Source organism: Rhamphochromis sp. 'chilingali' (assembly GCF_963969265.1).
Source record: "Rhamphochromis sp. 'chilingali' genome assembly, chromosome: 12".
Taxonomy (NCBI): domain Eukaryota; kingdom Metazoa; phylum Chordata; class Actinopteri; order Cichliformes; family Cichlidae; genus Rhamphochromis; species Rhamphochromis sp. 'chilingali'.
Genome location: NC_137939.1, coordinates 5,169,872 through 5,193,192, shown reverse-complemented (window position 1 = coordinate 5,193,192; position 23,321 = coordinate 5,169,872). Strand labels below are relative to the sequence as shown.

The following is a 23,321-nucleotide window of genomic DNA, read 5'->3' as shown; positions in this document are numbered from 1 at the left end:
CTTTCTTCTCACAATCAGGAGTACAACCTATACATTTAACATCAATATTTGATTGATAGCTGCAATCAATCAGGATGTGACTGTGGAAAATACGCAAAGTCGTGGTACTTGTATCTACCAGGAGTAGAAAGGTTGGGCTGGTGTGTCACATGCATGTGTCAAATTGTTGCATTTGACGGGCAGAATGTGGAGAGTTTTATCCTCACCATCTGATATATATCTGATCAGTCAATCACAAAACAGTGCCCTTACACTCTAGCATGACATGCCTACACCTGCACATCTCATAAAGCACATGAACAGGGATTCACACTTAGTAAAAGTCACAAGTCCTGACTGAAATAAATAATACTTATAGTACCCCCCACTTAATATTCAGCCACAGTCACATCCTGAACTTGAAATGGCAAACGCATCCTGCTGCCTCATAAGCAACGTCATCATTCCGTCTTTTTCATCCATGGCAACAGGTATAGGACCAGATTCTGGTTGCCATAACAACTCAAACTGGGCACAGACGTGGAGGATGCAGCACATCTCGTCCTCTTTTCTCTCGTCTCGAGCGTTCGCCGTTATTGCCCTCGCAAACCATTTAGACATTCTTAAAATTCAAGTTTATGGATAATTACAGTCATTTATCAAACACTGATTTCCAGGTTTAAATCCTTTGCACATCTTAACAACCAACATGAGGGCGGCACTGCAGACTTTAGGCCACTTATAATGTCAGGCTCAATAAGGCACTGTTTACCATCCCGCCGTCGGTAAGCACTAAACATCCATTACATTAACAGATGACATGCAAATCTACACATATGAGGTACTCAAAAGGAGTCAAAATTCTCTTAAGACTGAGAAACGTAGACAAACAAAAGCTATTGTGTGGCACATTCATCTGTTTGCTCTTCCGAAATGCTGCGGTTTTACATTTTCAGCTCCTAGGAATTTAGGATTGATAGGATGCAAGCCCTCCACAAGCCCTCAGGGTGAACAGCAGTTAACTAACCACATCCTGACATCAACCTCAGCTGGTTGTTGCCAGCAGACATTTTGTGCTACAGTGCTCAATATGGGGTCTATAATCCAACCAGGAAAGAAAAAAAACCCCTCAGTAATTAGGTTGTTAGGAGGTCTCCAAGCACCAGATGGAGACTAAAAGCTAGCCCTTTTCACCTGACGCTAACAGCCAGAGTCTAAAATGGCTGAACAAAATCGACCTCTCTCTCTTCCAGTAACCCTCTAAGGATACGCCGACTGCTAAGTGAAGCTGATCGATGACTATCTGGGATCACAGGAAGGGGGTGAAGACATTAGGGTGAATGCATATGGAAACTTTGAAAGAGAAACAAATGGGTGAAGTTAAAGGAACCCAGAGAATATCTGTGCACAGCTGGAATGACAACACGTGCTTCTTTGAACAAGACAGGAATTTAAATAGCATCCCTGGGGTCTCTGTGTGCATATCCAAGCGCATCTGTGTGATGGTAAATGGTAAATGGCCTGTATTTATATAGCGCTTTACTAGTCCCTAAGGACCCCAAAGCGCTTTACATATCCAGTCATCCACCCATTCACACACACATCCACACACTGGTGATGGCAAGCTACATTGTAGCCACAGCCACCCTGGGGCGCACTGACAGAGGCGAGGCTGCCGGACACTGGCGCCATTTGTAATAGCAGCTGAGAGAAACATTTAAAATTCAGCGTACAGCATTAGCGCCCAGCTTCTTACTTATTATTAAATATTGAAGGCCATAGTAATCATTTTTAAATGGATTGCAATTCACCGTCACTGGATGTTTTTATTTCTAGAGATTACATCTAGGTGCCCAAAACAATAATGGAACCTCACCAAAACAAACCCCATGTCAGAAAATAATTTTCTGCTTTGGTAGAGCTCTGGATCTAGAATGATTTTCTTCTCTGCTAGTTAATATGTAAAATACAAGATGGAAGCAAGTCAATTAAAAATTGTTGTTTCAATAATGGAATTTCTCCCAATAACATAATCTGATAATGTGGATCATGGTGCTGATTAGAAATGCCGCTTAAAACCTAATCTCTGTCTCCCTCTCCCCCTCTGCCATCTAAAAAACAAACAACCCCCCCAAGAAACACCCTGCATTGGTATAAAAAGCCAGAGAGACAGAGAGGGTAAACTAAAACATTACAGCAACAAAGTCTGACAGTGAAACTGCTGCATCCTCTACGTCCACAGCTGGTATGTTTTACACAGATGCAGCCAGCACTGAATTGAGATCAGAGCAGAGGAACTTTATTGATCCCAGAGGGAAACTGAGTTGTTATATCAACATACAACACACAGTTTAGGGTTTGTTTGTTTTTTTTTGCATCATTCCTGGTGAGCTCTGCTGTCGCTTCCTTCCCTGTTCCAGTCCACTTTTCAATCAATCAACATTTGATCGATGCAAAGCATCACACGTTGCTCGACGCGCTGCACAGAAGCATGTTAGCCTTGGCTGAAAACTCGCCTTCACAGGCAAATACATACACAAACGGATGAAATGGCAAATCCACAAATTAAGCATTCAGCTGTGCTCACACTGGAAGAGATTCATTTGTCATACATCACTTTGAAGCTGACGGCTGGTCGCTTGCACACACCCCAAGCTCTGGTTGCCTAGGTGACCCTCTATTGTACTACCAGGTCATATGTCAATTAGCGGTAATCTTCGCTTTCATTGGTAGTTGCTTCAGTTGCTTACCGGGAATTTGAGAAAACTTTTACCTGAGTCCGGCCTACTTCCCATTGCCTGCAGTTATGACACATGAAGAGCAGAGTATCATTCATTTTCTATACAGAAGACTTGAGGGAAAAGGTAAGTATAATCACTTAAAAGATTAAATCTCCATTTAAGGTCACCGTTGTCAAGTGACACTTCAACGTCTGGTTCTTGCAGTATGGATAAGAATCACAGCTGCTTCATGCTACAACACAATTATTCCTTTTGGTAAAAAGTGTGAGGTATTGTATGAGAAATAGAAAATGTTGTGTACACTTATTTCAAACTACAGCCTCCCACCTGTGTCAGTTTGTGGATGAATGGTGAAGCGAAACAGCTGTTGACATGAACCAACGATGTGAGCAGTGCCACAGTAACGCTAATATAGCTGTTCACTCTCAAGTAGCAAGACTCAAGTTTGGATGAGGTACATGCTGAGCTGGCCACAGAAATTCTCTGCGTGTTGCATCCAGTGTATTTAGGAGAGTGTGTTTGATGGCTTGGTTACCAGGGCTGCGGCACAGGTGACAGAGTTGTCGCTGGATGCGGCTTAAAGCTGAGGGCTAAAAGTAGTGTCTGAGCACTGCAGCGCACATTTGCAAACAGCTGAGCTTGTCGCAGCCACAACACAGCACATACAACATCTCCAAAATAGAAACTTACACCTTGATTACCCCCTTTGGATACAGTGACGTTCATGTAAGGTCAGGGTGGGTTGCCAGGTGGCCTTTAATTAAAAAAATATCGACACAGCAAATCAATATGCCTCTGTTAAATACTTCTGCCAGAAAAAAAAATACGTAACTTTCCAAGCAGCGAGCTGAGTTTTTCTTACAAGGAGACATGACCCTTTAAAACAATCTATATCACGGTCACTGACTCAGACAAACTACAACAAACTTTCTATTCATGAAAGAATCACACATTTTCATTTGATCAGATGAGTGTACTTCAGAGGCACTGCTGGAACTTTAAAGGAAGGCACTAAATGCATCTCAGCTTCTACTAAGAAGTCCGATCACGTCATTCTTCTGCTGGGTGAGAGGAGAGAGGAAAAAAGGCACAGGAAGACACTTGAACAAAGCACTGAATGCAGGGTATTGCATGCAGGGTTTGAGCCTGCAAAACACATTAGGTAATCTGTTATGACAAGGCTCTATGCGCCGAGTCCCCTCTGTGACAATGACCCTTTTCACACTGCCCTATCCCCCCCTCTCTTTTTTTTAGGGAAGAAAAAGCATTCAGAAAAATATATACTCTCAGTGTTTTCATTGGAAAGTGACTGAAGTTAGCTTAAAAGCAAATGTAAAACAACAGCGCTCCATTCAAAAGCATGTTTTATTTAACTGATGCTCTAAAAGTCAAGCTTTAAATGCATTCAATACATGCGCCTAGGTTATCTGATGAAATATGGTCTGAGCAGGAAATCAGTGTTTGCATGTAGTGCCAAAAAAAAAAAAAAAAAAAAAAAAAAAGCCCCTGTTTACTTTCTGTTTCTGAGCTATCACATATAAATCCCACCACCTACCAACTTAAGAGGATTTCTTTAAAGCATTTTGAGTGATAGTAGAGAGAAAAGAGAGGCAGTCTAGTAGGAGTATGCTTTTTTTCCCCTTAATATGCATATATGTATGTGGTAACAGGCTTTCTCTTAATTCCTCGCCCCAATTTAGGATACTGGGTTTCTTGTTAGCATGGTGAGAAATAAGAAATCGCTGAAAATCTTGAATCAATACATTTTTAACAAAAGTTGTTCCAAAAGGAAACAAAAAAGCCCCACATGCGTAACCTGATCATAGGTGGAGTTGCCTGTTTAGCTAGAAAGCAGTGGGAGAAGCGCAGCCCTGGCCGGCCCATGTGCCAGCTGTTCCAGCTCTGACGACTGTCTATTTATACAGCAGCAGATGGCAGTTAGTGCCTAGCATGCCGACAGACTGTCAGTGACAGGAAGGAATGGACAGATTTCAGCCGCCCAACCTTTCCGCTGAACTTGTAGCCAAACCATACATTGCTCTGAGCCCACAGACACTGATAGCTGGCGAGTGCTCCAACTACCTCTTGATATTAGCAGCTTATGTGGACTCACTGAGTCCAGGATAACAGAGACTACAGAGAGGCTTCTAGAAGCCACCAGATAGAGAAAACATGCAAGGCCAGCAGGACTCCATTCAGGAGCTAAACAAACACAGAACTACAACAAAGAGAGAGGGATGCCAGGCAGCCTCACAGGTGATGGCATGCAGGGTTAATGAAATCAATGCTGAAATGAGACTAAATTCTTTCTTTCTTAATTTAAAAAAAAAAAAGAAAGAAAGAAAGAAAAAATGGTTTCAATTCTAATTACCTAAACTCTGTATGTCAACCTAAACTCTGGGAACATACTCCAGGATAGGGCTGGGCCATATCATACCGTTCACAGTAATACCGGTATAATGTTGGGCAACGATAAGAAAATGAAATATCGCGATAGAATATGGGTAAAACGCGCATGCTCAGTGCCTTTATTTTCATAGGCACATGGTGGAAAAAGCATGGCGGCGACAGAGAATGAGATGGGCGAAAGCGGATCGTTGACTGAAACAGATGAACCAGAATTGGTTTGTAAAAATGCTGCAACTTCAGTGGTGTGGAACTGGTTTGGCTTTCGTCCATCAGATACACAACAAACCACTATTTTTGGTAGAGCATGCTAGCGGGCCGCCGTTATTACCGTGTTTTTTGGAAAATATGGCACACTTAACATCAATCCTTTGATTTTTCTGAAAATCAAAAGTGCCCCTTATAATCCCATGTGCCTTATGTATTAATTCTGGTTGTGTTTACTGACCTCGAAATGATTTTATGTACACGGCGCTCGAAAATCTGTCAAATGTTTTAGTACGACTTTGCTGAGCTACGAAGCCGCACCGCTTGATGGATTGTCGGAGCATTACGGCTATCGTAGGCAGGAGCTTCGCGGAGTGATACGTACTGTGCTTCAACATAATATTACCGTATTGTGTGTGTGTGTATAACCTCTTTTTAAGTTTTGTGGATATTATACATTGTTATGCTCAGGATATGTCGGCCAATTTCCTCTGGAAATGCATTTTGGTTAAACTGTCAGCAAGGAATTTGCATTTGAACTGCTAAATTGTTATATAACTTTAATGCACTTTTTTTTGCACTAATAAAGTTGTGGAGTTGTAAAGTATTTTGTCGATTGTCAATTATATCGACAGTTATATCGTTATTGCAAATTTTCAACTGTATATCGTGATAAATATTTTTGGTCATATCGCCCTGCTCTACTCCAGGACCTTTAATTCAATCAATCAATCTTTATTTATAAAGCACTTTTCATACAGAAAAAATGCAGCACAAAGTGCTTTACATAGTTAAAAGCAGCCCACCCCACCCTCCAACTCACTCCCCACACTCTCAATACACATATATCCCCCCACCCCCACCCACACACACATACACACACGCGCACACTTAAAGAGTAAAAATTGGGCTGGGCTCGCATGAGCCAAGTGAGGAAACATAACAGAGAGCCGTCTGCACCGGGAGCCGGTCACAGACCGCAGCCTCCGGGCTGGGCACACAGCCGGAGGGAGGCAAAGGAGCCCCCCAACCAGGCTGAGAGGACCCCAGAGACCCATCAGCCACGGTCAATAACAGCCCCGGTGCAGAGAGCGCCCTCCGAGGAAACACTGGAGATATGACGCAATACGATGTATACAGGGTAAAATGATAAAATAAATAAGAACAGGATACAATATAAATATAAATATAAATAGAGTAAGAAGATTAAAAAATGAATAAGAATAAAATCAAGAAATATTAGGTAAAGCCTAAATTAATAATAGAATAACAGGATAGAATAAATAAGCATAAAAAATAAATAAACGCTAAGTAAAAGCTAAATTAAAAAGGTGGGTCTTGAGCCTGTTCTTAAAAACATGTACGTTCTCTGCGGCCCTGAGCTCCTCCGGCAGGCTGTTCCACAGACGAGGACCATACCACTGAAAAGCTGCCTCTCCGTGAGTATGTGTCCTGACTTTAGGGACAATCAAAAGGCCAGTACCAGAGGACCTCAGGGTCCGCGAGGGTTCGTATGGTAAAAGCAGATCTGAGAGATAAGAAGGCCCAAGACCATTAAGACATTTAAAAACCAATAAAAGAACTTTAAAATCGATCCTGAAACACACGGGGAGCCAGTGCAGCGATTCTAAAACCGGTGTAATGTGGGCCCGCCCTCTGGTCTTCGTCAGCACACGAGCTGCCGAGTTTTGCAAGAGTTGTAAAGTTGAAATATTCTTCTTAGGAAGACCAGAGAGCAGGGCATTACAGTAATCAATGCGACTGGTAATAAAAGCATGCATCAGCATCTCCGTGTTGGCCCGAGAGAGAATAGGGCGGACTCTGGCTATATTTTTTAGATGATAAAATCCAATTTTGGTTACATGTTTAACATGTGGGATAAAACCAAGCTCAGAGTCAAAAATAACACCCAGGTTTTTCACTTGTAGCGAAGGACATAGTGAAAATGCCTCTAATTTAGACAAGAGTTTCTCTCTCTGAGCCTCAGGACCGACAATTAAAACTTCAGTTTTGTCCTGGTTAAGCTGTAAAAAGTTTTCTGCCATCCAAGATCTTATATCCAAGATACAGTTAAAAAGGGCATCCATTGGTCTGGTGTCATCAGGAGACACGGAGATGTACAGCTGCGTGTCATCAGCGTAACTGTGGAAGTTCACTCCATGCCTCCTGATGACACTGCCGAGAGGCAACATATACAAATTAAAAAGTACAGGGCCTAGAACCGACCCTTGAGGCACACCACATGTCATTTTATGGATCTTAGAGGAGCATGTATCCATACTCACCATAAAAGATCTGTCAGAGAGATAGGAAGTGAACCAGTTGTGTACAGCACCAGAGAGGCCCACCATGTGTTTCAATCTGTTTAAAAGAATAGCGTGGTCTACTGTATCAAAGGCTGCACTTAGATCCAGTAGCACCAGGACAGAGCTTTTGGGCGTCCCAGTTACATCTAAGATCATTTAAAACCTTTAGGAGAGCCGTCTCTGTGCTGTGGTTCACCCTAAATCCAGACTGGAATATCTCCAGGATCTGTCTATCATTGAGAAAATCAGTAATCTGAGTAAAAACAAGTTTTTCTAAGACTTTACTTAAAAATGGTAAGTTGGATACAGGTCTGTAGTTATTAAAATCATTACAATCCAAATTGCTCTTCTTCAGAAGGGGCCTCACCACCGCCGTTTTAAAGGCAGCAGGGAAGACACCCAACTGAAGAGAGCAATTCATCATGTATAAAAGCTCAGCCTCAAAAAATCCATAAAGTGTTTTAAAGAGTGAAGAAGGGATTGGATCTAAAAGACATGTGGTGGGTCTCAATGTGGAGAAAACCTTCTGAAAGTTCTCAGCATTAACCAGGACAAAGCTGTCCAGTGTCTCCTCAGGTACAATCGAGCCCTCAGATGTGTTTACAATCATATCGCGATTAGATAAAATATCAGATCTGATGGCGCTGATCTTTCCCCTGAAGTGGTCTGCAAACTGCTCACAGAGCGAGTCTGTGGGGGTTCTTTGGGAGCTGTTAAAATCAGGGTTAAATAAATGATCTATGGTGGAAAAGAGGACCTTGGGATTATTTTTGTTAATACTGATTATTTTGGCGAAGTATGAATTTCTTGACTTCCTTAATGTATTATTGTACATTTTAAGTTGCTCGGAAAATATTTGATGGTTGATATTATTTTTATTTTTCCTCCATCTCCTTTCTGCTGCCCTGCAATTTCTTTTGAGTTTTTTGACTTCTTCGTTTCTCCAGGGTGATGCATGTTTTACGTTAATCTTTTTGGTGGTGAGTGGAGCAACGGAGTCAAGGCTTTTCTTCAGTTTGCTGTTAAAATAACTAAAAATCAAATCGCAGGGTGCAGGTAAAATCACAGGGGGGCATTTGACTAAAACCCTGGTAAAATTTGCAGCCACTTCAGAGGTTAGATAGCGCCTCCTCACAGTTCGCACCGAGGTCTTCCGCTGAATAAAACCGGTGATGTTAAAAAAAAAAAAAAAAAAAAAAAAAAAAAACACACAGTAGTGGTCAGAGACAGCCAAGTCAACAACAGAGGACACGCTGGTGGACAGCCCATGGGTGATGACCAGGTCCAGAGTGTGTCCTCTGTTGTGAGTCGGCTGCGTGACGTGCTGGATAAAATCCAAACAGTGAAGAATGTTTAAGAATTCTTTTGTTGCAGGGTCAGAAGGATTATCTATGTGCAGGTTAAAATCACCGGTTAAAATTATCAGATTATATTTTGAATGTATGTTTGTTAAAAATTCTGAGAATTCCTTGATAAAAGCAGCGCTGTCTTTAGGTGGTCTATAAATTGTGACAGATAAAACTGGAGGGCTGCTGAAAACAATAGCATGGAATTCAAAAGTGGTAAAATGATCAAATAAAATTTGTTTGGTGGTGAGTGTGTTGTTGGCTAAAGATGCAGTCCCACCACCTCTCTTACCACTTCTAATAGAAAAAGAGAAATTAAAATTTGGTGGGGAGGCCTCAGTGAGAACAACTGGTGCATCCGAGCCCAGCCATGTTTCAGTTAAAAATAAACAGTCAAGTTTATTATCTAAAATTAAATCATTAATAATAAAAGACTTGTTCGACAGAGAGCGTACATTTAAAAGTGCCATACTGATTGAGACTGGTGGATTATTGACAATAGAGTTGAATGGATGTTGATATTTTTGAAGAGGCCGGAGGTTATTAATGTTTTTGGAGTTACTGGATTTATGATAATTCTGTTGCTCTCTGTTTGTGATTATGACGGGTATTGTGTTGACTGTGGGAGAGAAAGGTCCTAGTCCAGAGTTTTGTGTATTACTGTTAAAAGTGGAACAAATATAGGAGCTGGGACCAGGGGAACATCAGTCAGTGGCAGACAGTGGCGATGTGCGGGAATGCTGTACGCCAAATGCCAAATTGGCGGACAGCAAACGGCGTCCCCAGGCGTTGAGGTGGAGCCCGTCTGCCCCAAAAAGATGCCTCCTCTCCCAGAAGGCATCAAAGTTGTTAATAAAACCCACGCCGTGGGAGATACAGGCAGAGGAAAGCCAGGTGTTAAGGCTGAGCAGCCGGCTGAAACGGCCTATCCCTCTGCCACAGGTGGGGGTGGGCCCAGAGATAAAAGCACTCACCTGCAACTGACCAAGGAGGCTGAAGAGTTCGAGGAAGTCCAACTTCAGCAGCTCAGATTGCTGTTTGGGGATGTCATTGGTGCCGATGTGGATGATGAGCCGGTTAACCTGTGGGTGGGATGCCAGAATGTTGGGAATTCTGTCCACTATGTCAACAACAGTGGCTCCCGGGAACGACAGCGTGAGCGCCCCCCTCATCCGCACGTTCCTGACGATGGAATCCCTGAGGACCAGCGTGGAGAGAGGAGGTGCCACCGAGGGCTGTTGGCCATCTGAGACGCCCGCGCCGCGACACCGGGGGTGTTCAGATGGAGATGCGCCAGCCGGACTGCGTGAGTGACTCCCAGGTAGCCGCGCCGTGGGTCCTCTTCTCCGAGGAGCCGGAGACTCACCAGCTCTCCGCGGTGAGTTTGCACCACAGCGTCGGGTTGCCCGCCGCGGCTCCGGGGGCGTAGTGGTGGAGATGGCGCAGACCTCAGCGACACAGCGGGATGGCGAGGGCTAGCGGTCAGAGGAGGAAAGTCCACAGGATCCAGGACATTGAATTTATTCTCCAATACTACCGCACCGGAGGGGTGAGGGTGCGAGAGACGGATCCTCCTGCCCCCTCTGCAGCCACCACGCGTCTCAACCATGGTCCATGGCGCTGGCGCTGGTTGGAGTGGAGTGGAGCTGACCAGAGCCTTGGGTCTGGCCCCTAGCTGAAACCAGGAGTTCTCGTCCTTGGCAGAAGCACCAGCGACGCAAGTTGAGAGCCTGTGTTGACTGTTGGCGGGATCTTGGGACACAGCAGCTGGATGGTGCACTGTGTCGGCTAGCTCAGCGCTAGTAGCGGTGGTTTGAGCTTTGCCAAGGAGGATCGTGTCAAGTTCGCATTCAGCCCCCTGGATTTGGTATAGCGTGGATATCCTTTGTTCCAGCTCGATTACTTTTTGGCTCAGGTTGATGCAGCTTTCACAGCTGGATGTTGAGGTAAGTGGTGCCATTCCGGAATCTCGTACCGGCGAAAAAATTGGCTGAAAAAATTAGCTTTTTTCAGCCAATTTCACAGCTTCAAGAGGCACCGCTTTTCCAAGAATTATATTCTCCTTGGTGCAGGTGCTGCCTCAAAAGGTCAAAGAGTCTGGTATATTCCAATTTAAAAATAGCACTTACTTTTAGAGCACTGAATATTTCCTGCATTAATCTTGGCACAATAAGCCCGTGGAGCTGCACGTGCTCAACTAAAAAAAGAGGAACTGAAAATATTTACAGAGAAAGCAGTTCCTCTAAAGTTTAAATTTTTAGAAAATTTGGTTGCACACTACAGAACAAGATTTTAATGTCAACTCAACTGAGGTGATCAACATTGCGAGTTAGAGCAGTGATTAATTAATAACATTTACACACAGATGATGGTATAAAACATGAAATTACAGCTGAAAAAGTCATAAAAATGACAAGAAGAGCAAAAAAAGGGAGAGAGGGGCTGATTCAACTCCAGTAACCTATGACTTTAACATGAGTGCAGTGCCCTACCGTCAGAAACAATAAATCCTGAAGGAAGGAAAGTTTCTTTGACAAGTATAAATGAATGGATCGGCAGTGCAGCATTACTTGTTTTTATATTTAAATCATGATAGAACAACATCTGAAGTCTGTCTAAAAACAGTGGGGATGCAATGGTTTAAGCAGCCAATATTCAGCTTGTGGAGCCACACAACATGACATTTATTGATGTCAGTAGACAATGTTTATATCAGTTTTGGGGTCACCTCACTTTTAGGGTCGTTGAATCCAGTTCCAGATATCTGCATATTTGAATTTGTGCTTAAAAAGGAGGGGGAGTAAATTAAAAAAAATCAAAGACAGAAGGAAAAAGAAAAAATTCAGTGCAGAAATCCTCAGAGCATCTCTTCAGTGCTCAGATTATCATATGGCCCAAAAACAGTGGGAACAACGGTGGAGACCGAGCTGTGCAGACACGGGGAAGACAGCACTGCTCACAACAAGCTCCTATTTTACAGAGCAGTGACCTGGATTTTCTTAACTAGCCTCTACTCTGCAACACAAGTCTTACTTTAAATGTTCCCTGGCTTTCTGTACGCATTGTGACATCATGAACATGGAGCAGGCACATGGATCGGTGAAAACCTCACATTTCTTTTCCTTTGGTGTACATCTTTCAAAAAACCAAACATTAGGGTTAAGCAGAGATTGATGCATCATGTTAACATTAGATGAGTGAACCTTTCACAGAACAGTTTCTCTGCAGAGAACAAAAGTGATGTGTGAAAGTCTGTGTGCTGCATGCATATGCATCCATGAGTGGGTGTACACTCCAATGATCTTCATTAGCTTCCCAGCAAAGGAATCCAGTACCTGACCTAGTCATGGGTCAGCTGTCCCGCCTGATTAATTAAGGTTTCAAAAATATTACACTGCCAAACCCTCCACTCTGGACGCATGAATAATACACAGGGAGCATGATGCCCACCAACAAGCTACTCGTGCTCAGACTGCAAAGCTCCCTGGGCTGCCTCTGAATTCAGCCCCAGACTGTGGGAGGAAACCAAACAACACAGTCTGGAAAGAGAGCCGTGTCGGTGAGGGCAAAAAACTTAAAAACACATTCACTTTCTTGAATGTGGGAAAGTCTGACCATTTCAGTCAACTTAAGCACCGAACCAAAGAGCAGGGAAGAGGAGCAAGCCAAGAACTGACGGAACATGATAACAAACATGCCATTATCTTGGCTTTTTTTTTGCTGCCAGTCAGAGATGAATGGTGTTGGATGCAGGCTGTTGGGAACGCAAAGACATTTAAAGAAATACCTGCTGGTTATGTGGTGTGCAGGTAATCAAATGAAAGCACAAAAGCATCATCCTATACTCTGAACCCTGCATGTGCTGATTATCCTGTGCAGACGTTTAATGTTTGCATTCTTCTTAGCCATCATGCAATAACATGAGGGAGACAAGCAGAGTGATAAAGAAACATTTTCAGTGCTAAGAAAAACAAGGAGAGTTAGAAACAACTGAACCAGCCTAAATACAGAGATCTCTCAATTTCTACTAATTTCTGTTCGCATTTTGTATTTTAAATAATGAAGTGAAAATGCAAACACAGGCTTCCAATTATGACTAACGGATGTAAAAAAAAATAATGGCACTGTCTCCCTTCACTGGTAGCTAAGCTACAAACATGCACGGTCAGCCTCAATCATAATTATGACCAAAACCTCACGATGTATTGCTATGTGATGCTGCCTCACGCTGTCCTACACGTGAAGTGTGCTCATGCACGACTTTCACTGTCTCTCTGCTGCGGCTGCGTTTGCACACCCCCTCCCCCCCCACCAGTCAGCTCCTCTAATATCCCACTTTTTTCTGCAAAAGGCTCACTCAGATTTTCTGATCTCTGTCGCAGGCTGAAAAGCTAAAAACAATGAGGTAGATAGAATTTAACCAATGGGATGCATGGAAAAAAACGTAACCATAAGATGAGTATGGCAAATTTCTAGCTAGTGTGCTATGTGAGAAAAATAAACCTCGTGAGATCAGGAGGTATGCTGCTTTTCCAGATGTACTGCTTTATGGCACTGGTAATACCTACGCTTAAAGACATCTGGAGCTGATCCTCAAGCCCTCAAGTTACAACCGAGGATCACGTCATCCAACTATGACATTTGCTGCAAGTGTTTGCAAAAAAGAGGTTTGTGGTGTCTTTGTTTTCATGTAGCAATTAAAACACAAAGATATGACAAAACAGAAAAACAAAAAGCAAATAAATAATCAACAATGGAAATGGAAAGCAACTGGCCTGATCTGTGTCAACATGGAGAATGGTTGGGTGATCTCAGTGAGAGCCTCTCTGCCTTCTAAAGCAGACATCTGTTATACTCTGGGTTAATAATTGTTTAGGCTTAGAGAAATCTCCCCGAGAGCCAAAGAAGACCATTTTAAAAATCCAGTTATTGAACTAAAATTCTGGAGAGAAAAGTAAAATCTGCCATGGCTTAATCTTTAACCATGATGACGAGTAGCTAACTCTACCCAGATCTCAGGCTGCGTTAGCTCAATAGATGGAGTGCATCAATTAATGAGGTGTTTCTATCCATCTGCTAGGACGCTGATATATAACAGCAGATGTCTCTTCTCTGTTTGGCTGTAGCTTCTGTTAATGACAGTCCACGGCTTATAATACACAGTACATTACAGCCCTGCATGTTATTAAGATATTTCATTAGTCTAGCTCGACCACAGCAAGCGTCGCTGCGTCCACAGTTTTTCTAAGTCTGAGAAATTACTGCTCAGACTCCTTCCATAGTTTCTGTACCAAGAAATCCCACAATGCCTTGTGTCACTCACTTCAGTTGACATCAGGATCCCATTTTCCACAGACTATGGCCCAAACAACATGCTAAACATGAAAAACTGTTTGCAGTTTGAGCAAATGAGTGTGCATAATTATGTAGATTACTGAGTAAGTAAATTGATGTTGACTAAAGTAAAATGTTTAAAAGGAGGAACACTGGAAACAAAATAAAACCTAGCTGCCAAAAAGCAAACAAAAACTGAAGTGAAAACCACAAGAAACTTGGTCAGTTACAAAGCTGTAACCACTTTGAGTTTAACACTTTCCCTTCTGACCTCAGCCACATCTAGAATATGGCAGCTTCACCCTCATGTGCAATGCACTGTTGTGGGTTCTTATTCATTTCTTATTAACGAAACATAATTCAGTGTTAATGGGTAAGGCCATCGGGGCTCTGTGCAATGCTTTGTTTCTCATCTTAAATAAGAATGGTGCCATTTGCCAAACATGTGACACATGAAGAGAAGCTTATCAAAAGAATCTGAGAATCAGAGACGATTCCAGTACCTGAGAATGTCTGATTAAAACCTATGGTTAGTATTGTTGTAACTAGGTCAGCATTCAGCAGCCTACATGCTATTACAAAGTGACCGTGTCTATTCAAACGTCCCAAACATATGTCCACCAGTCGGTTTCAATAACTGCCAGAACATCAGCATTTAACAACAATTTGCAAAGCTGACCCCAAACAGAGCGTCATGAAGAACCACAAGGCAAAATATTATAACAAAATATTATAAAAGGCATATGGTGGGTTTCCCTCATATGCATTTTAAAAAAAAGCAAAGAATACAGAAAAAGAGAAGCTTTTATTCATTCACTGCAGATGTTTTAGTATTGCTATTGCTTTGACTACTACAGAAGACAACCACAGAACATATGACAGTGGTTTCATGAGGCACAGCTCATCAGACCCTTACAGGGTTTCTATTTCCTGTTTATAAGTTTGGCATGTACCTTGGTCTAGGGTTTATGGCTTGGTACATTTCATATGTCAAAGAAGCTTCAAGCAAGATGGTGAATCCTGAATGCCTCCTGATGGATCCATCAGAGTCAGTGTGCATATGATAGAAAGTGCTTAAAAGGCACAGAATAAAGCGCTGCATGAGTGGTTATCTGAATGGGTACATGTAGGGCTGGGCGATATATCAAAAATTTATCGTTACCGAAATTTATGACTCTCATCGACGTCATTTTGCCCATGTCGGTAAATTCGGTATTTTAAAAAAAAAAAAAGAAAAAGGCATGTGCAGGTTGGCGATGTTCATGTCCCTTTAAGACGCTGTGCTACGTTACAGACTTGACGGGGTGGAGTCACGTGACTCTACTACCTGTTGGGCAGACACTGTGCGATTTTTTTCAGTCGCGCGATTCAGCTCCTGCTCAAACTGTACGATTGACTCGCAGGGGTTAGAAGTTCATAGGTCACGATGCAGGGTCTCACACTATACGCCCCGATGCTCTGATGCGACCTGAGTGCTCACACTGTGCGTACATAAAACGAAGGTTATAACAGAAATTCTGTCGCTCGCTCTCCCTCTCTGTCTTTCACTCACACAGACACACACCACCACCATCAACTTTGCTAAATTGCTAATGAAAAACATTGATCAGGCAGCTGTGATTGAGCAGCAGTGTAGATCCAACTATTTTCACGGATGTTGTGGTCGTGATCATTTTGTGAGGCCACATCGAAAAGGCTCGGATGAGCTTTCCAAAGTTCTACAAGTTCCCTCCATCGCTTGTGTCCAGATCACACGCTGCACTGCCGTGCTACGCCGTCTTTTTCGCTGACATTTGTGTTTGCGCGTGCGCAGTGTGGCAAACTGCGGTGACACCCTCACGACGGTGAGGGTGTGAATAGCCAATGTGAAACATATTTATTATTAAACTATTTTGTTTACAAGGGATACACATTTTTTAGAGAGCATGGTTACATATTGTATCCTACACTTTTTATTTTGTTCAGTTAATAAATCTTAACCACTAAAAGTACTTACTACTATTGTCTTCATTTATTTTCAGTGACATTTTACAGTCCTTTAAAGTGGTAATAATATAATTGCAATGAATAGGTCTAGGGGGAATAATATTATCAAAATAACTGGAGGAACGATGCTGCCTGCCACAGCCCCATCAAATGAAAAAAAAAAAAAAAGTTAGTTTTTTTTGGCACTTGGGGTGGTTATCGTCCATTTATCGTTATCGAGGTTAACTGCTCAATTTATCGTGATATTGATTTTAGGCCATATCGCCCAGCCCTAGGTACATGTTGCTTTTTGTTAAAAAAAAAAAAAAAAAGTACTTGTATAACATCTTTCTAGACAGAGTATTCCAAGTATTAGTACGATTATTTACACACACTAGCTAGGCAGATAGTGTGCACTTAGCAATAATGCTCCATGAAAAGTCGGTGTCTTGCTTACAAATTTAAATATGTTTATGGACAGGTAAGGGTGAGCAGAGCAGGGATGGGTACCGGTTCTGACATAAACGGTAGTAACCAGACCGAAAAGCAGCGCACATTTCGGTGCTTTATTTCGGTGCTTTTTTTTCCTGAGATGTCATACACTTTATATTCTAGCCAATCATTTTACGTTTCCAAGGATAGTAGGCGGGCCCAGGTACGTAGGTTCTTTTAGAGCAGAGCAACAGATTAAAAATGCCCAAGGCGAGGCGGTCAAAGTCTGCCTGTACTTCACAGCAAAAGATGCAAACTCAGCAGCCTGCAACAAGTGCTTTAAGGTGATACTGTGCAAAGGAGGTAACACCTCGAATCTGACGACGTATAGCATTTTGTTAAAAGCCGAGAAATGCGCCGTATTTGATAGCTTGCTGCGAGACCTCCCACCGGGCACATCTACTGCGGGTGTGGTGCCTGTTATCGGACCCGGAGTTAGCAACATCCCCCAAAAACCCGAAGAGTAGAGTCCTGGCCCCTAGCCCTGCCAGTGTAGCAGAAATGATGACGGATGATGATGCAGCAGCAGCCGTTCTTCTCTGCGTGAGTAGCTTAATGTTGTTTGTGTGTAATTTACGTTGAGTACGCTAACCGCGTTATTACATTAATGCATGTAAGGTGAACTAGCAAACACCGTCGTAGTTACATGCGGCTGTCCTCTTGTTTGATGGCAGATACTCCCGTCACCCTGGCCAAAAAGGCTAAAATGACCAAAGAAAAAGTGGAAAAATGTTAAACATGAGAGGTTTTTGGACAAAGTTTGTGGTTTTTTTCCATTGTTTAAGCACTGCTTCCAGCCAAGAGTGATACCATATATGCCCTCTAGCTGCAGAAAAGGCTAACATTGTTATCTTTTTACAAAAAAAAAAAAAAACAAAAAAAAAAAACAGCTGAACATGAGAGGTTTTTGGACCAATTTTGTGTTCTCCATTCTTTAAGCACCGGTTCGAGAACCGGTTCGAGCACCGTTTAAGCACCGGCACCATTTCAAAAGTACCGGTTTGGTACTGATATCGGATAAAACCTAAACGATACCCATCCCAAGAACAGAGCGCTTGTACGCTGTTCAAAAATACCAGGTGCAATGTTAAATGTGAGTTAAGACGTAACAATAACAATATTAGCACACAGTCTCCCCAGCTTCAACAGCTAGTTTAACACGCTCGTCGATACACTAACTGTGTGACTTTCTGTAAGACACCTGCTACCAGTAGTTCAGCTAAAAACTGGGTGAGCTGCATGACATGCATTTGTGCCTCTCAGCTGACAGTCCCGTGACACAGTAAACACAGGCTGCCTGTCCTTCCTCCTTATTAGGAGGTCATGTTTGAATGTAAAAGTTTGCTCTGTACATTTGTGAATGTTTGGCTCTAGAACTATCTGAGTGATGAGGAATGTAACACCCTAGAGCGGGTGCATGTCGGTATGTATACACCTGCAAGGGTCACAAGGATTACGGCTTCTGGGCGTGGTGATCTGAGGCAAGCCAAAGGATTACTGGTCTTAATCGGGTCAATCAGCCCTGTCTGCACAGGGTTCAGCGAAAGTATGACTGCCCCACATCCAAACCCACCTTCCTTGCTGCATGTCCCACCAATAACTGCATTTCATTGACGTGAAAATGGTTCATTGTTATTTCTGCTGTGATGAGAGCCTCCTCTTATGTGTAACTGACACTGGAGCTGAGCTCGTTCTTCCCTGCAGGGTAAGGTCAGCATCCACTTACCTCATAGTGAGAGCACACTTGGGTGAATTGTATCTGAAAGGTGAAGGTTTAATTGATGTGGTGACCTTCTGTTTGTGCTTTCAATTGGTCATTTTGTTTACTCTTAGCTTAAGTGATAATATCGTCTAACATCCCGTTCTTGAAAATGTGGCTAGTGTAGACTACTGATAAAGCATTAGAAACACTATTTTGAACACCAGACAGCGACTAGACTAGACTGCAGGTTTGCAATCAGTTGACAAAATGCTTCATCATAACATCTCTGTGTGCTTTGTAAGCTCTATTGATCATCTCTGGCTATACATCGTGAGTGGCTCCTCCCTGGCTCAAGGGGCACATAACACATGAGTTGCATAACAAGATGGAAACTGAAGTGAAGAACACATCAGGCCCCAGATTAAGGCGGAGTTTGGGTGTACTGGAGTTATTCAACATTTGGAGTACCAACACAAAATTAGCGGGCCATCGCGTCACTGTTTTATAATTACATTAGCTCTGGTATGTCTGAGAGCGTCTCCTGAATGAGGCCTTTGCTTTGTTTCTGTCTCTCTGCAGAGGCCTTGGACACATTTCCTGCACACTGGATAATCAATTTGCTGCTCCTTTGCTCTCATCCTATCCTTGACAACCCTCTCTGCATGGTGAAAAGGGGAAAGAGCGAGAAAGAGACCGAGTTCTTGCCCCCTACCGCCATCTTTCTCTGTACTGTTGACACATGCACACAGGCGGGCACATATGCCCTTGAGCCAGTCACAACAATAAGGGGAGTGTCATGGCATAACGCACACATCTGCCAAACACATACAAGCTGACCACGCAACATCCCATTTCCATCAGGCAGCCTTCAGCCCAATTTAAATGCAAGCAAAGACCAGTGAAAACATTAGAAGTACACCCATACTGCGCGCACACACTGACTGGCTAGTGCTACATCACAGCTTATCCTACACAGGCAAAAACATAACATACTGACCAGAGATTTTTTTTAAGGGAATTTCCAGTAGCATGGATTTTAGAAGTTTCTCTAGATGCTGTTGTTTCACCACGTCAGACACCAACTGTTTCGTAGCCACCTTCCACGCCTTCTGGAAAGGCTACGTTGTTGGGTTTTTGATACCCAAAGCTGTTTGGGTGTCAAACAACTTGGGTAAACTTGGGATGAGTCATGTTTAGATTTTTGTTTTTCAATGATGCAAAATTAGACATTTACACAGATGGATGCTGAACATATCACTTAGAAAGAAAACACTAGGATGACAAATAAAAACTCCTTGGTAAATGTAACACTCATGTGACTAATTGTATCTATTTATCTTGTTAAAAACATACCATAAAAATCTTGATTATTAAAATACTGTTCAAATGGCAATGCTGTGTCTATTTCATTTTGTTAGAGTAAAAATGCACAATGGCTTTTAGAAAGTCTGGGGGAATACAACGACCACAACAAAAAAAGTCTCAGTATGATCCTGTGCGTGTCTGAGCCATCAGGTAAGATTCGGCCTCTCGGCATCCAAATAAGACAGCTCATTCTCAGCATACCATCTGCAATGAAGTCCTGACGAAGGGAGAGTATGGCCGCCTGCCAGCCTCCCTTTCTGCTCTGCAATCTGCCCATGTGAAAGGAGGCAGAGTAGGCAGTACCGCAGCCTACTCCTCTCCCTCGCTCGCTCACACACACACACTCACTGACTAACCCCCCTACAAAACGCTGCATATTCCACTGCAGCTCTGCTACAAACCACGAGTCACCCTCCAGCTCCTTCGGGTGACATTGGCATAATGAAAACCCAAGGATATAGAGTAAAACTACTAGGGATTTGACACAAAGCTTCTCTTTGGTAGAGTGTGAGAGATAAAGGACAAGTGAGCCATAACTGGTAGGGACACTTGATCTTATGGAAGATTCATATAAGCTTAGTCTAATGAGGGTGATATAAGACTGACAGACAAAACTCGAGAGCCTGCTGGTAGAGCATGTTTCTGTTTCCACATGCTGTCTCGTTACTGCGGGTTAATAAATGCTTCCACGCTAACGTCGTGGAGCTTGTGCTCAGCTGGAATGAAGCACACACGACAGAGTCATGAGTAAGGAGGCAGCTAGTGCTTCACAGTAACGGATGACTCACAAGTAAGCAGGTTGAATCACATGACTGCAAACCACGTTCAGGTTTTCTCTTCTTGCTCTGCTATTGCTTATCATATAACACTGTCGACAAGCATGCTTTACAGTAAATAAGGGCACTATCACATAATAAATCTTAGATGGTCTTAACATCCTTCCCTATGCCTCAATCACGGATTAGTGCAACATGAGAAAAGTTATAAATATGTATTTTTTACTTAACCTGTCAGACTTTGAATAGAATAGAATAGAATAATCCTTTAATTGTCCCACAAGCGGAAATCTGGTTGTAACAGCAGCCAGAACGACACATATACACATTGGATCTCTATCTCAATCACTGTGGTTCAAATAGGGATGCAAATCTTGTAAATAATTAACTGCCAATCGTGTTTTATATGCATCCAACAACCTGTTCACAAATTGTTTGTGTACACTCAAGAGATAAGGCAACCATAAACTATAAAGCAGCACACACATCCATTAAAGAAAAACAGTGGCCGTGTGATAAACCCTAGCTGAACTGGGGGTGCTAGCAGGCCACGCTGTGGGACGACCCCTGGGTCTCCCAGCGTGAACCAACTAAGCGTTTCTCACACAGAATCTCCTCTGGCATGCACACCCCTCCAGAGGAGGAGGAATTTCACTCTGTAAGCCTTTTATTCTCTTTCAGGCTGCTCGTCCCCAACCGTCCACTATTCAGTTTGCTCATTCTACTGTTCTCTGCTAAGACGCCTAAAGGAAGAACATGCAGGAGCATGCATGGTACACCGAAGTGTTCCTGCAGACTGGACCTGCATAAAATCAAGATGCTTTTTTTCCCTCCAGTTTGTGTTGGTGGTCTTGCATGCGTGCCAGTAGGCCACTTACTTGTAGTGTTGCCTTGCATCTGAATGATACATTTTGACTCCTTGCTGATCTCCCTCGAGTTGAAGGGTCGAACTCGAACAGCGACTTTCACAGAAGCCCCAGACATATTTGCAGTTTAAGTCAGTCTCCCTGTAAGATCCCTTGTGTGTATCCCTCCTAAAGGAAACAGAAAAACAAGTGTGCATCTCATCAGTTAAAACAATAAGTGATGCAGGTAAGCCAGACAATGTTTGCTTCCTTCTTTAAAAATAAAACAAAAGTGCTATAGTGAAAAGGAGCAGAGCCTGTTTTCACTAAATGTAAATCAAACACAATGAAAGTCCACCCCCTCCCAATTTTCAGTCATAACAGCCTACAACAAATATGGCCGACCAAACCCGATGAAGCCTTTAATATTTTGTAAACAGCAGCCGATCATACATTTAGCAAATCAAACAGAGGATGTAAGCCTTTATATTTATATCATAAACCCACCGTTTACGTGAAATGCGCTTTAGCCGAAAACAAAATACGAAGATCACAAATCACGATTGTTGCATGGATAAAATAACGTGGCGTTAAAATACCACACAACTTTCCATCGTTTTTACAGTCCGCACCCGGTGACTACACAGCCTAAATATCCTATGTTTTTCCATGTACTTGCAGTCAGCCATACTTGCCGAAGCATACGCCCATGAAATCCTATCTCCCCTATTTGGCGAGAGCTACAGCGGGACAGCTAACCGAGGGCCTGTCTGTTGCATCTGACACTGTTCGTTTTGTGCAGACGAAGAGCTTAAATTTCCCCCTTTTAAAAAAATCACATTCGCTGATATTAGGAAGTAGGCTAATCCTCCGCCGCTGCATGTTGGGGAATAGTGCAAGGGAGGAGTTGCATGCTTATTTTAGCAGCCCAGACTGGATACATTGTTCACATTTACCCTATCCGGCAGGGTTAAAGGCGTTTTGACGTTAAATCCTACCAGAGGCGAAGCTTTCAACAGTAGCAATTATATTTTCTATTTTAAGCTAGCTTTAACCCGTTAAATGTTATTGGCTCCGACTTCAATATTTACGACCTACAGTCTAACGGAAACAGCTATCCAACTATAATCAACTAAACCTATAAACAAATTATTCTATATACTGTAACAATTAAGTACATATATATGTTTAATTCTTTTGTGTTATCGCAACCATGGCCACGTAGAGGTCCACTGACCACCGGACATGTATTAGTTGACACAGACAACTGCTCCCTATCCATCGTTGAAACTAAACTGTAATAACAACCCAGTGCACAACAGTCCCCCAAAATATAAATATATTATTTTTAAAAATATATACTTACGCTTGGAGACTCTTGCAAAAGACAAAACCAAAACCACCGGACAGTGGCGAGAACTAACGCTAGCTAGCAGGCGTCAAAATGTGTTGTTTCTATCAGAATCTGTGCGCAAGGAAACTGCTATAAAGTCCATTTCCGTGAAAAACACCCATTATAGCGGTATCCTCCGGTGGAAGGATTTGTATTTGGAAACGGCCACTTCGTTGACTACTTTAGTCTCCCTTACAGATGAACGGCGGACGCCTATCTGCACACTAGCGAGAAGAAGAATTGGTAGATTGTCTCGATTTACCGAAGAGATTACGTCAACTCCCTCTCAGCGCGCTCACGGACAGGCTGGCGGGCCAATGAGCAAACAGAGAGCGGCGACTAATGCGGCGAAGAGCCTATGGCGTGACTCGGGGTCGCGAAGGGGGAGGGAATAGGTGGGGTGTCGCTCCCTTTTTTTCGCCCGTGACGCCACACTGCAGGATTTCTCATTACTGCTACCCGCA

General features: G+C 42.9%; 1 protein-coding gene across 12 annotated transcripts in view; it reads right to left on the bottom strand.

The window, feature by feature from the left end:
- The window catches only part of kif1b (kinesin family member 1B), a 66,394-nt gene extending 43,264 nt beyond the window's left edge, over positions 1-23,130 (bottom strand). For 6 of the 12 annotated variants that reach the window (XM_080899205.1, XM_080899212.1, XM_080899209.1 and 3 more), the window contains exons 1-2: positions 22,831-23,130; positions 21,498-21,653 (exon numbers count right to left, since the gene is read on the bottom strand). In XM_080899205.1, the coding sequence (XP_080755331.1) occupies positions 21,498-21,603 (106 nt within the window). In that variant the 5' untranslated portion in view covers positions 21,604-21,653; positions 22,831-23,130. The remainder of the gene's footprint in view (positions 1-21,497; positions 21,654-22,830) is intronic. The other 6 variants (XM_080899207.1, XM_080899215.1, XM_080899210.1 and 3 more) reach the window with 3 other exon arrangements.
- Between the last annotated feature and the right edge of the window lie 191 nt (positions 23,131-23,321).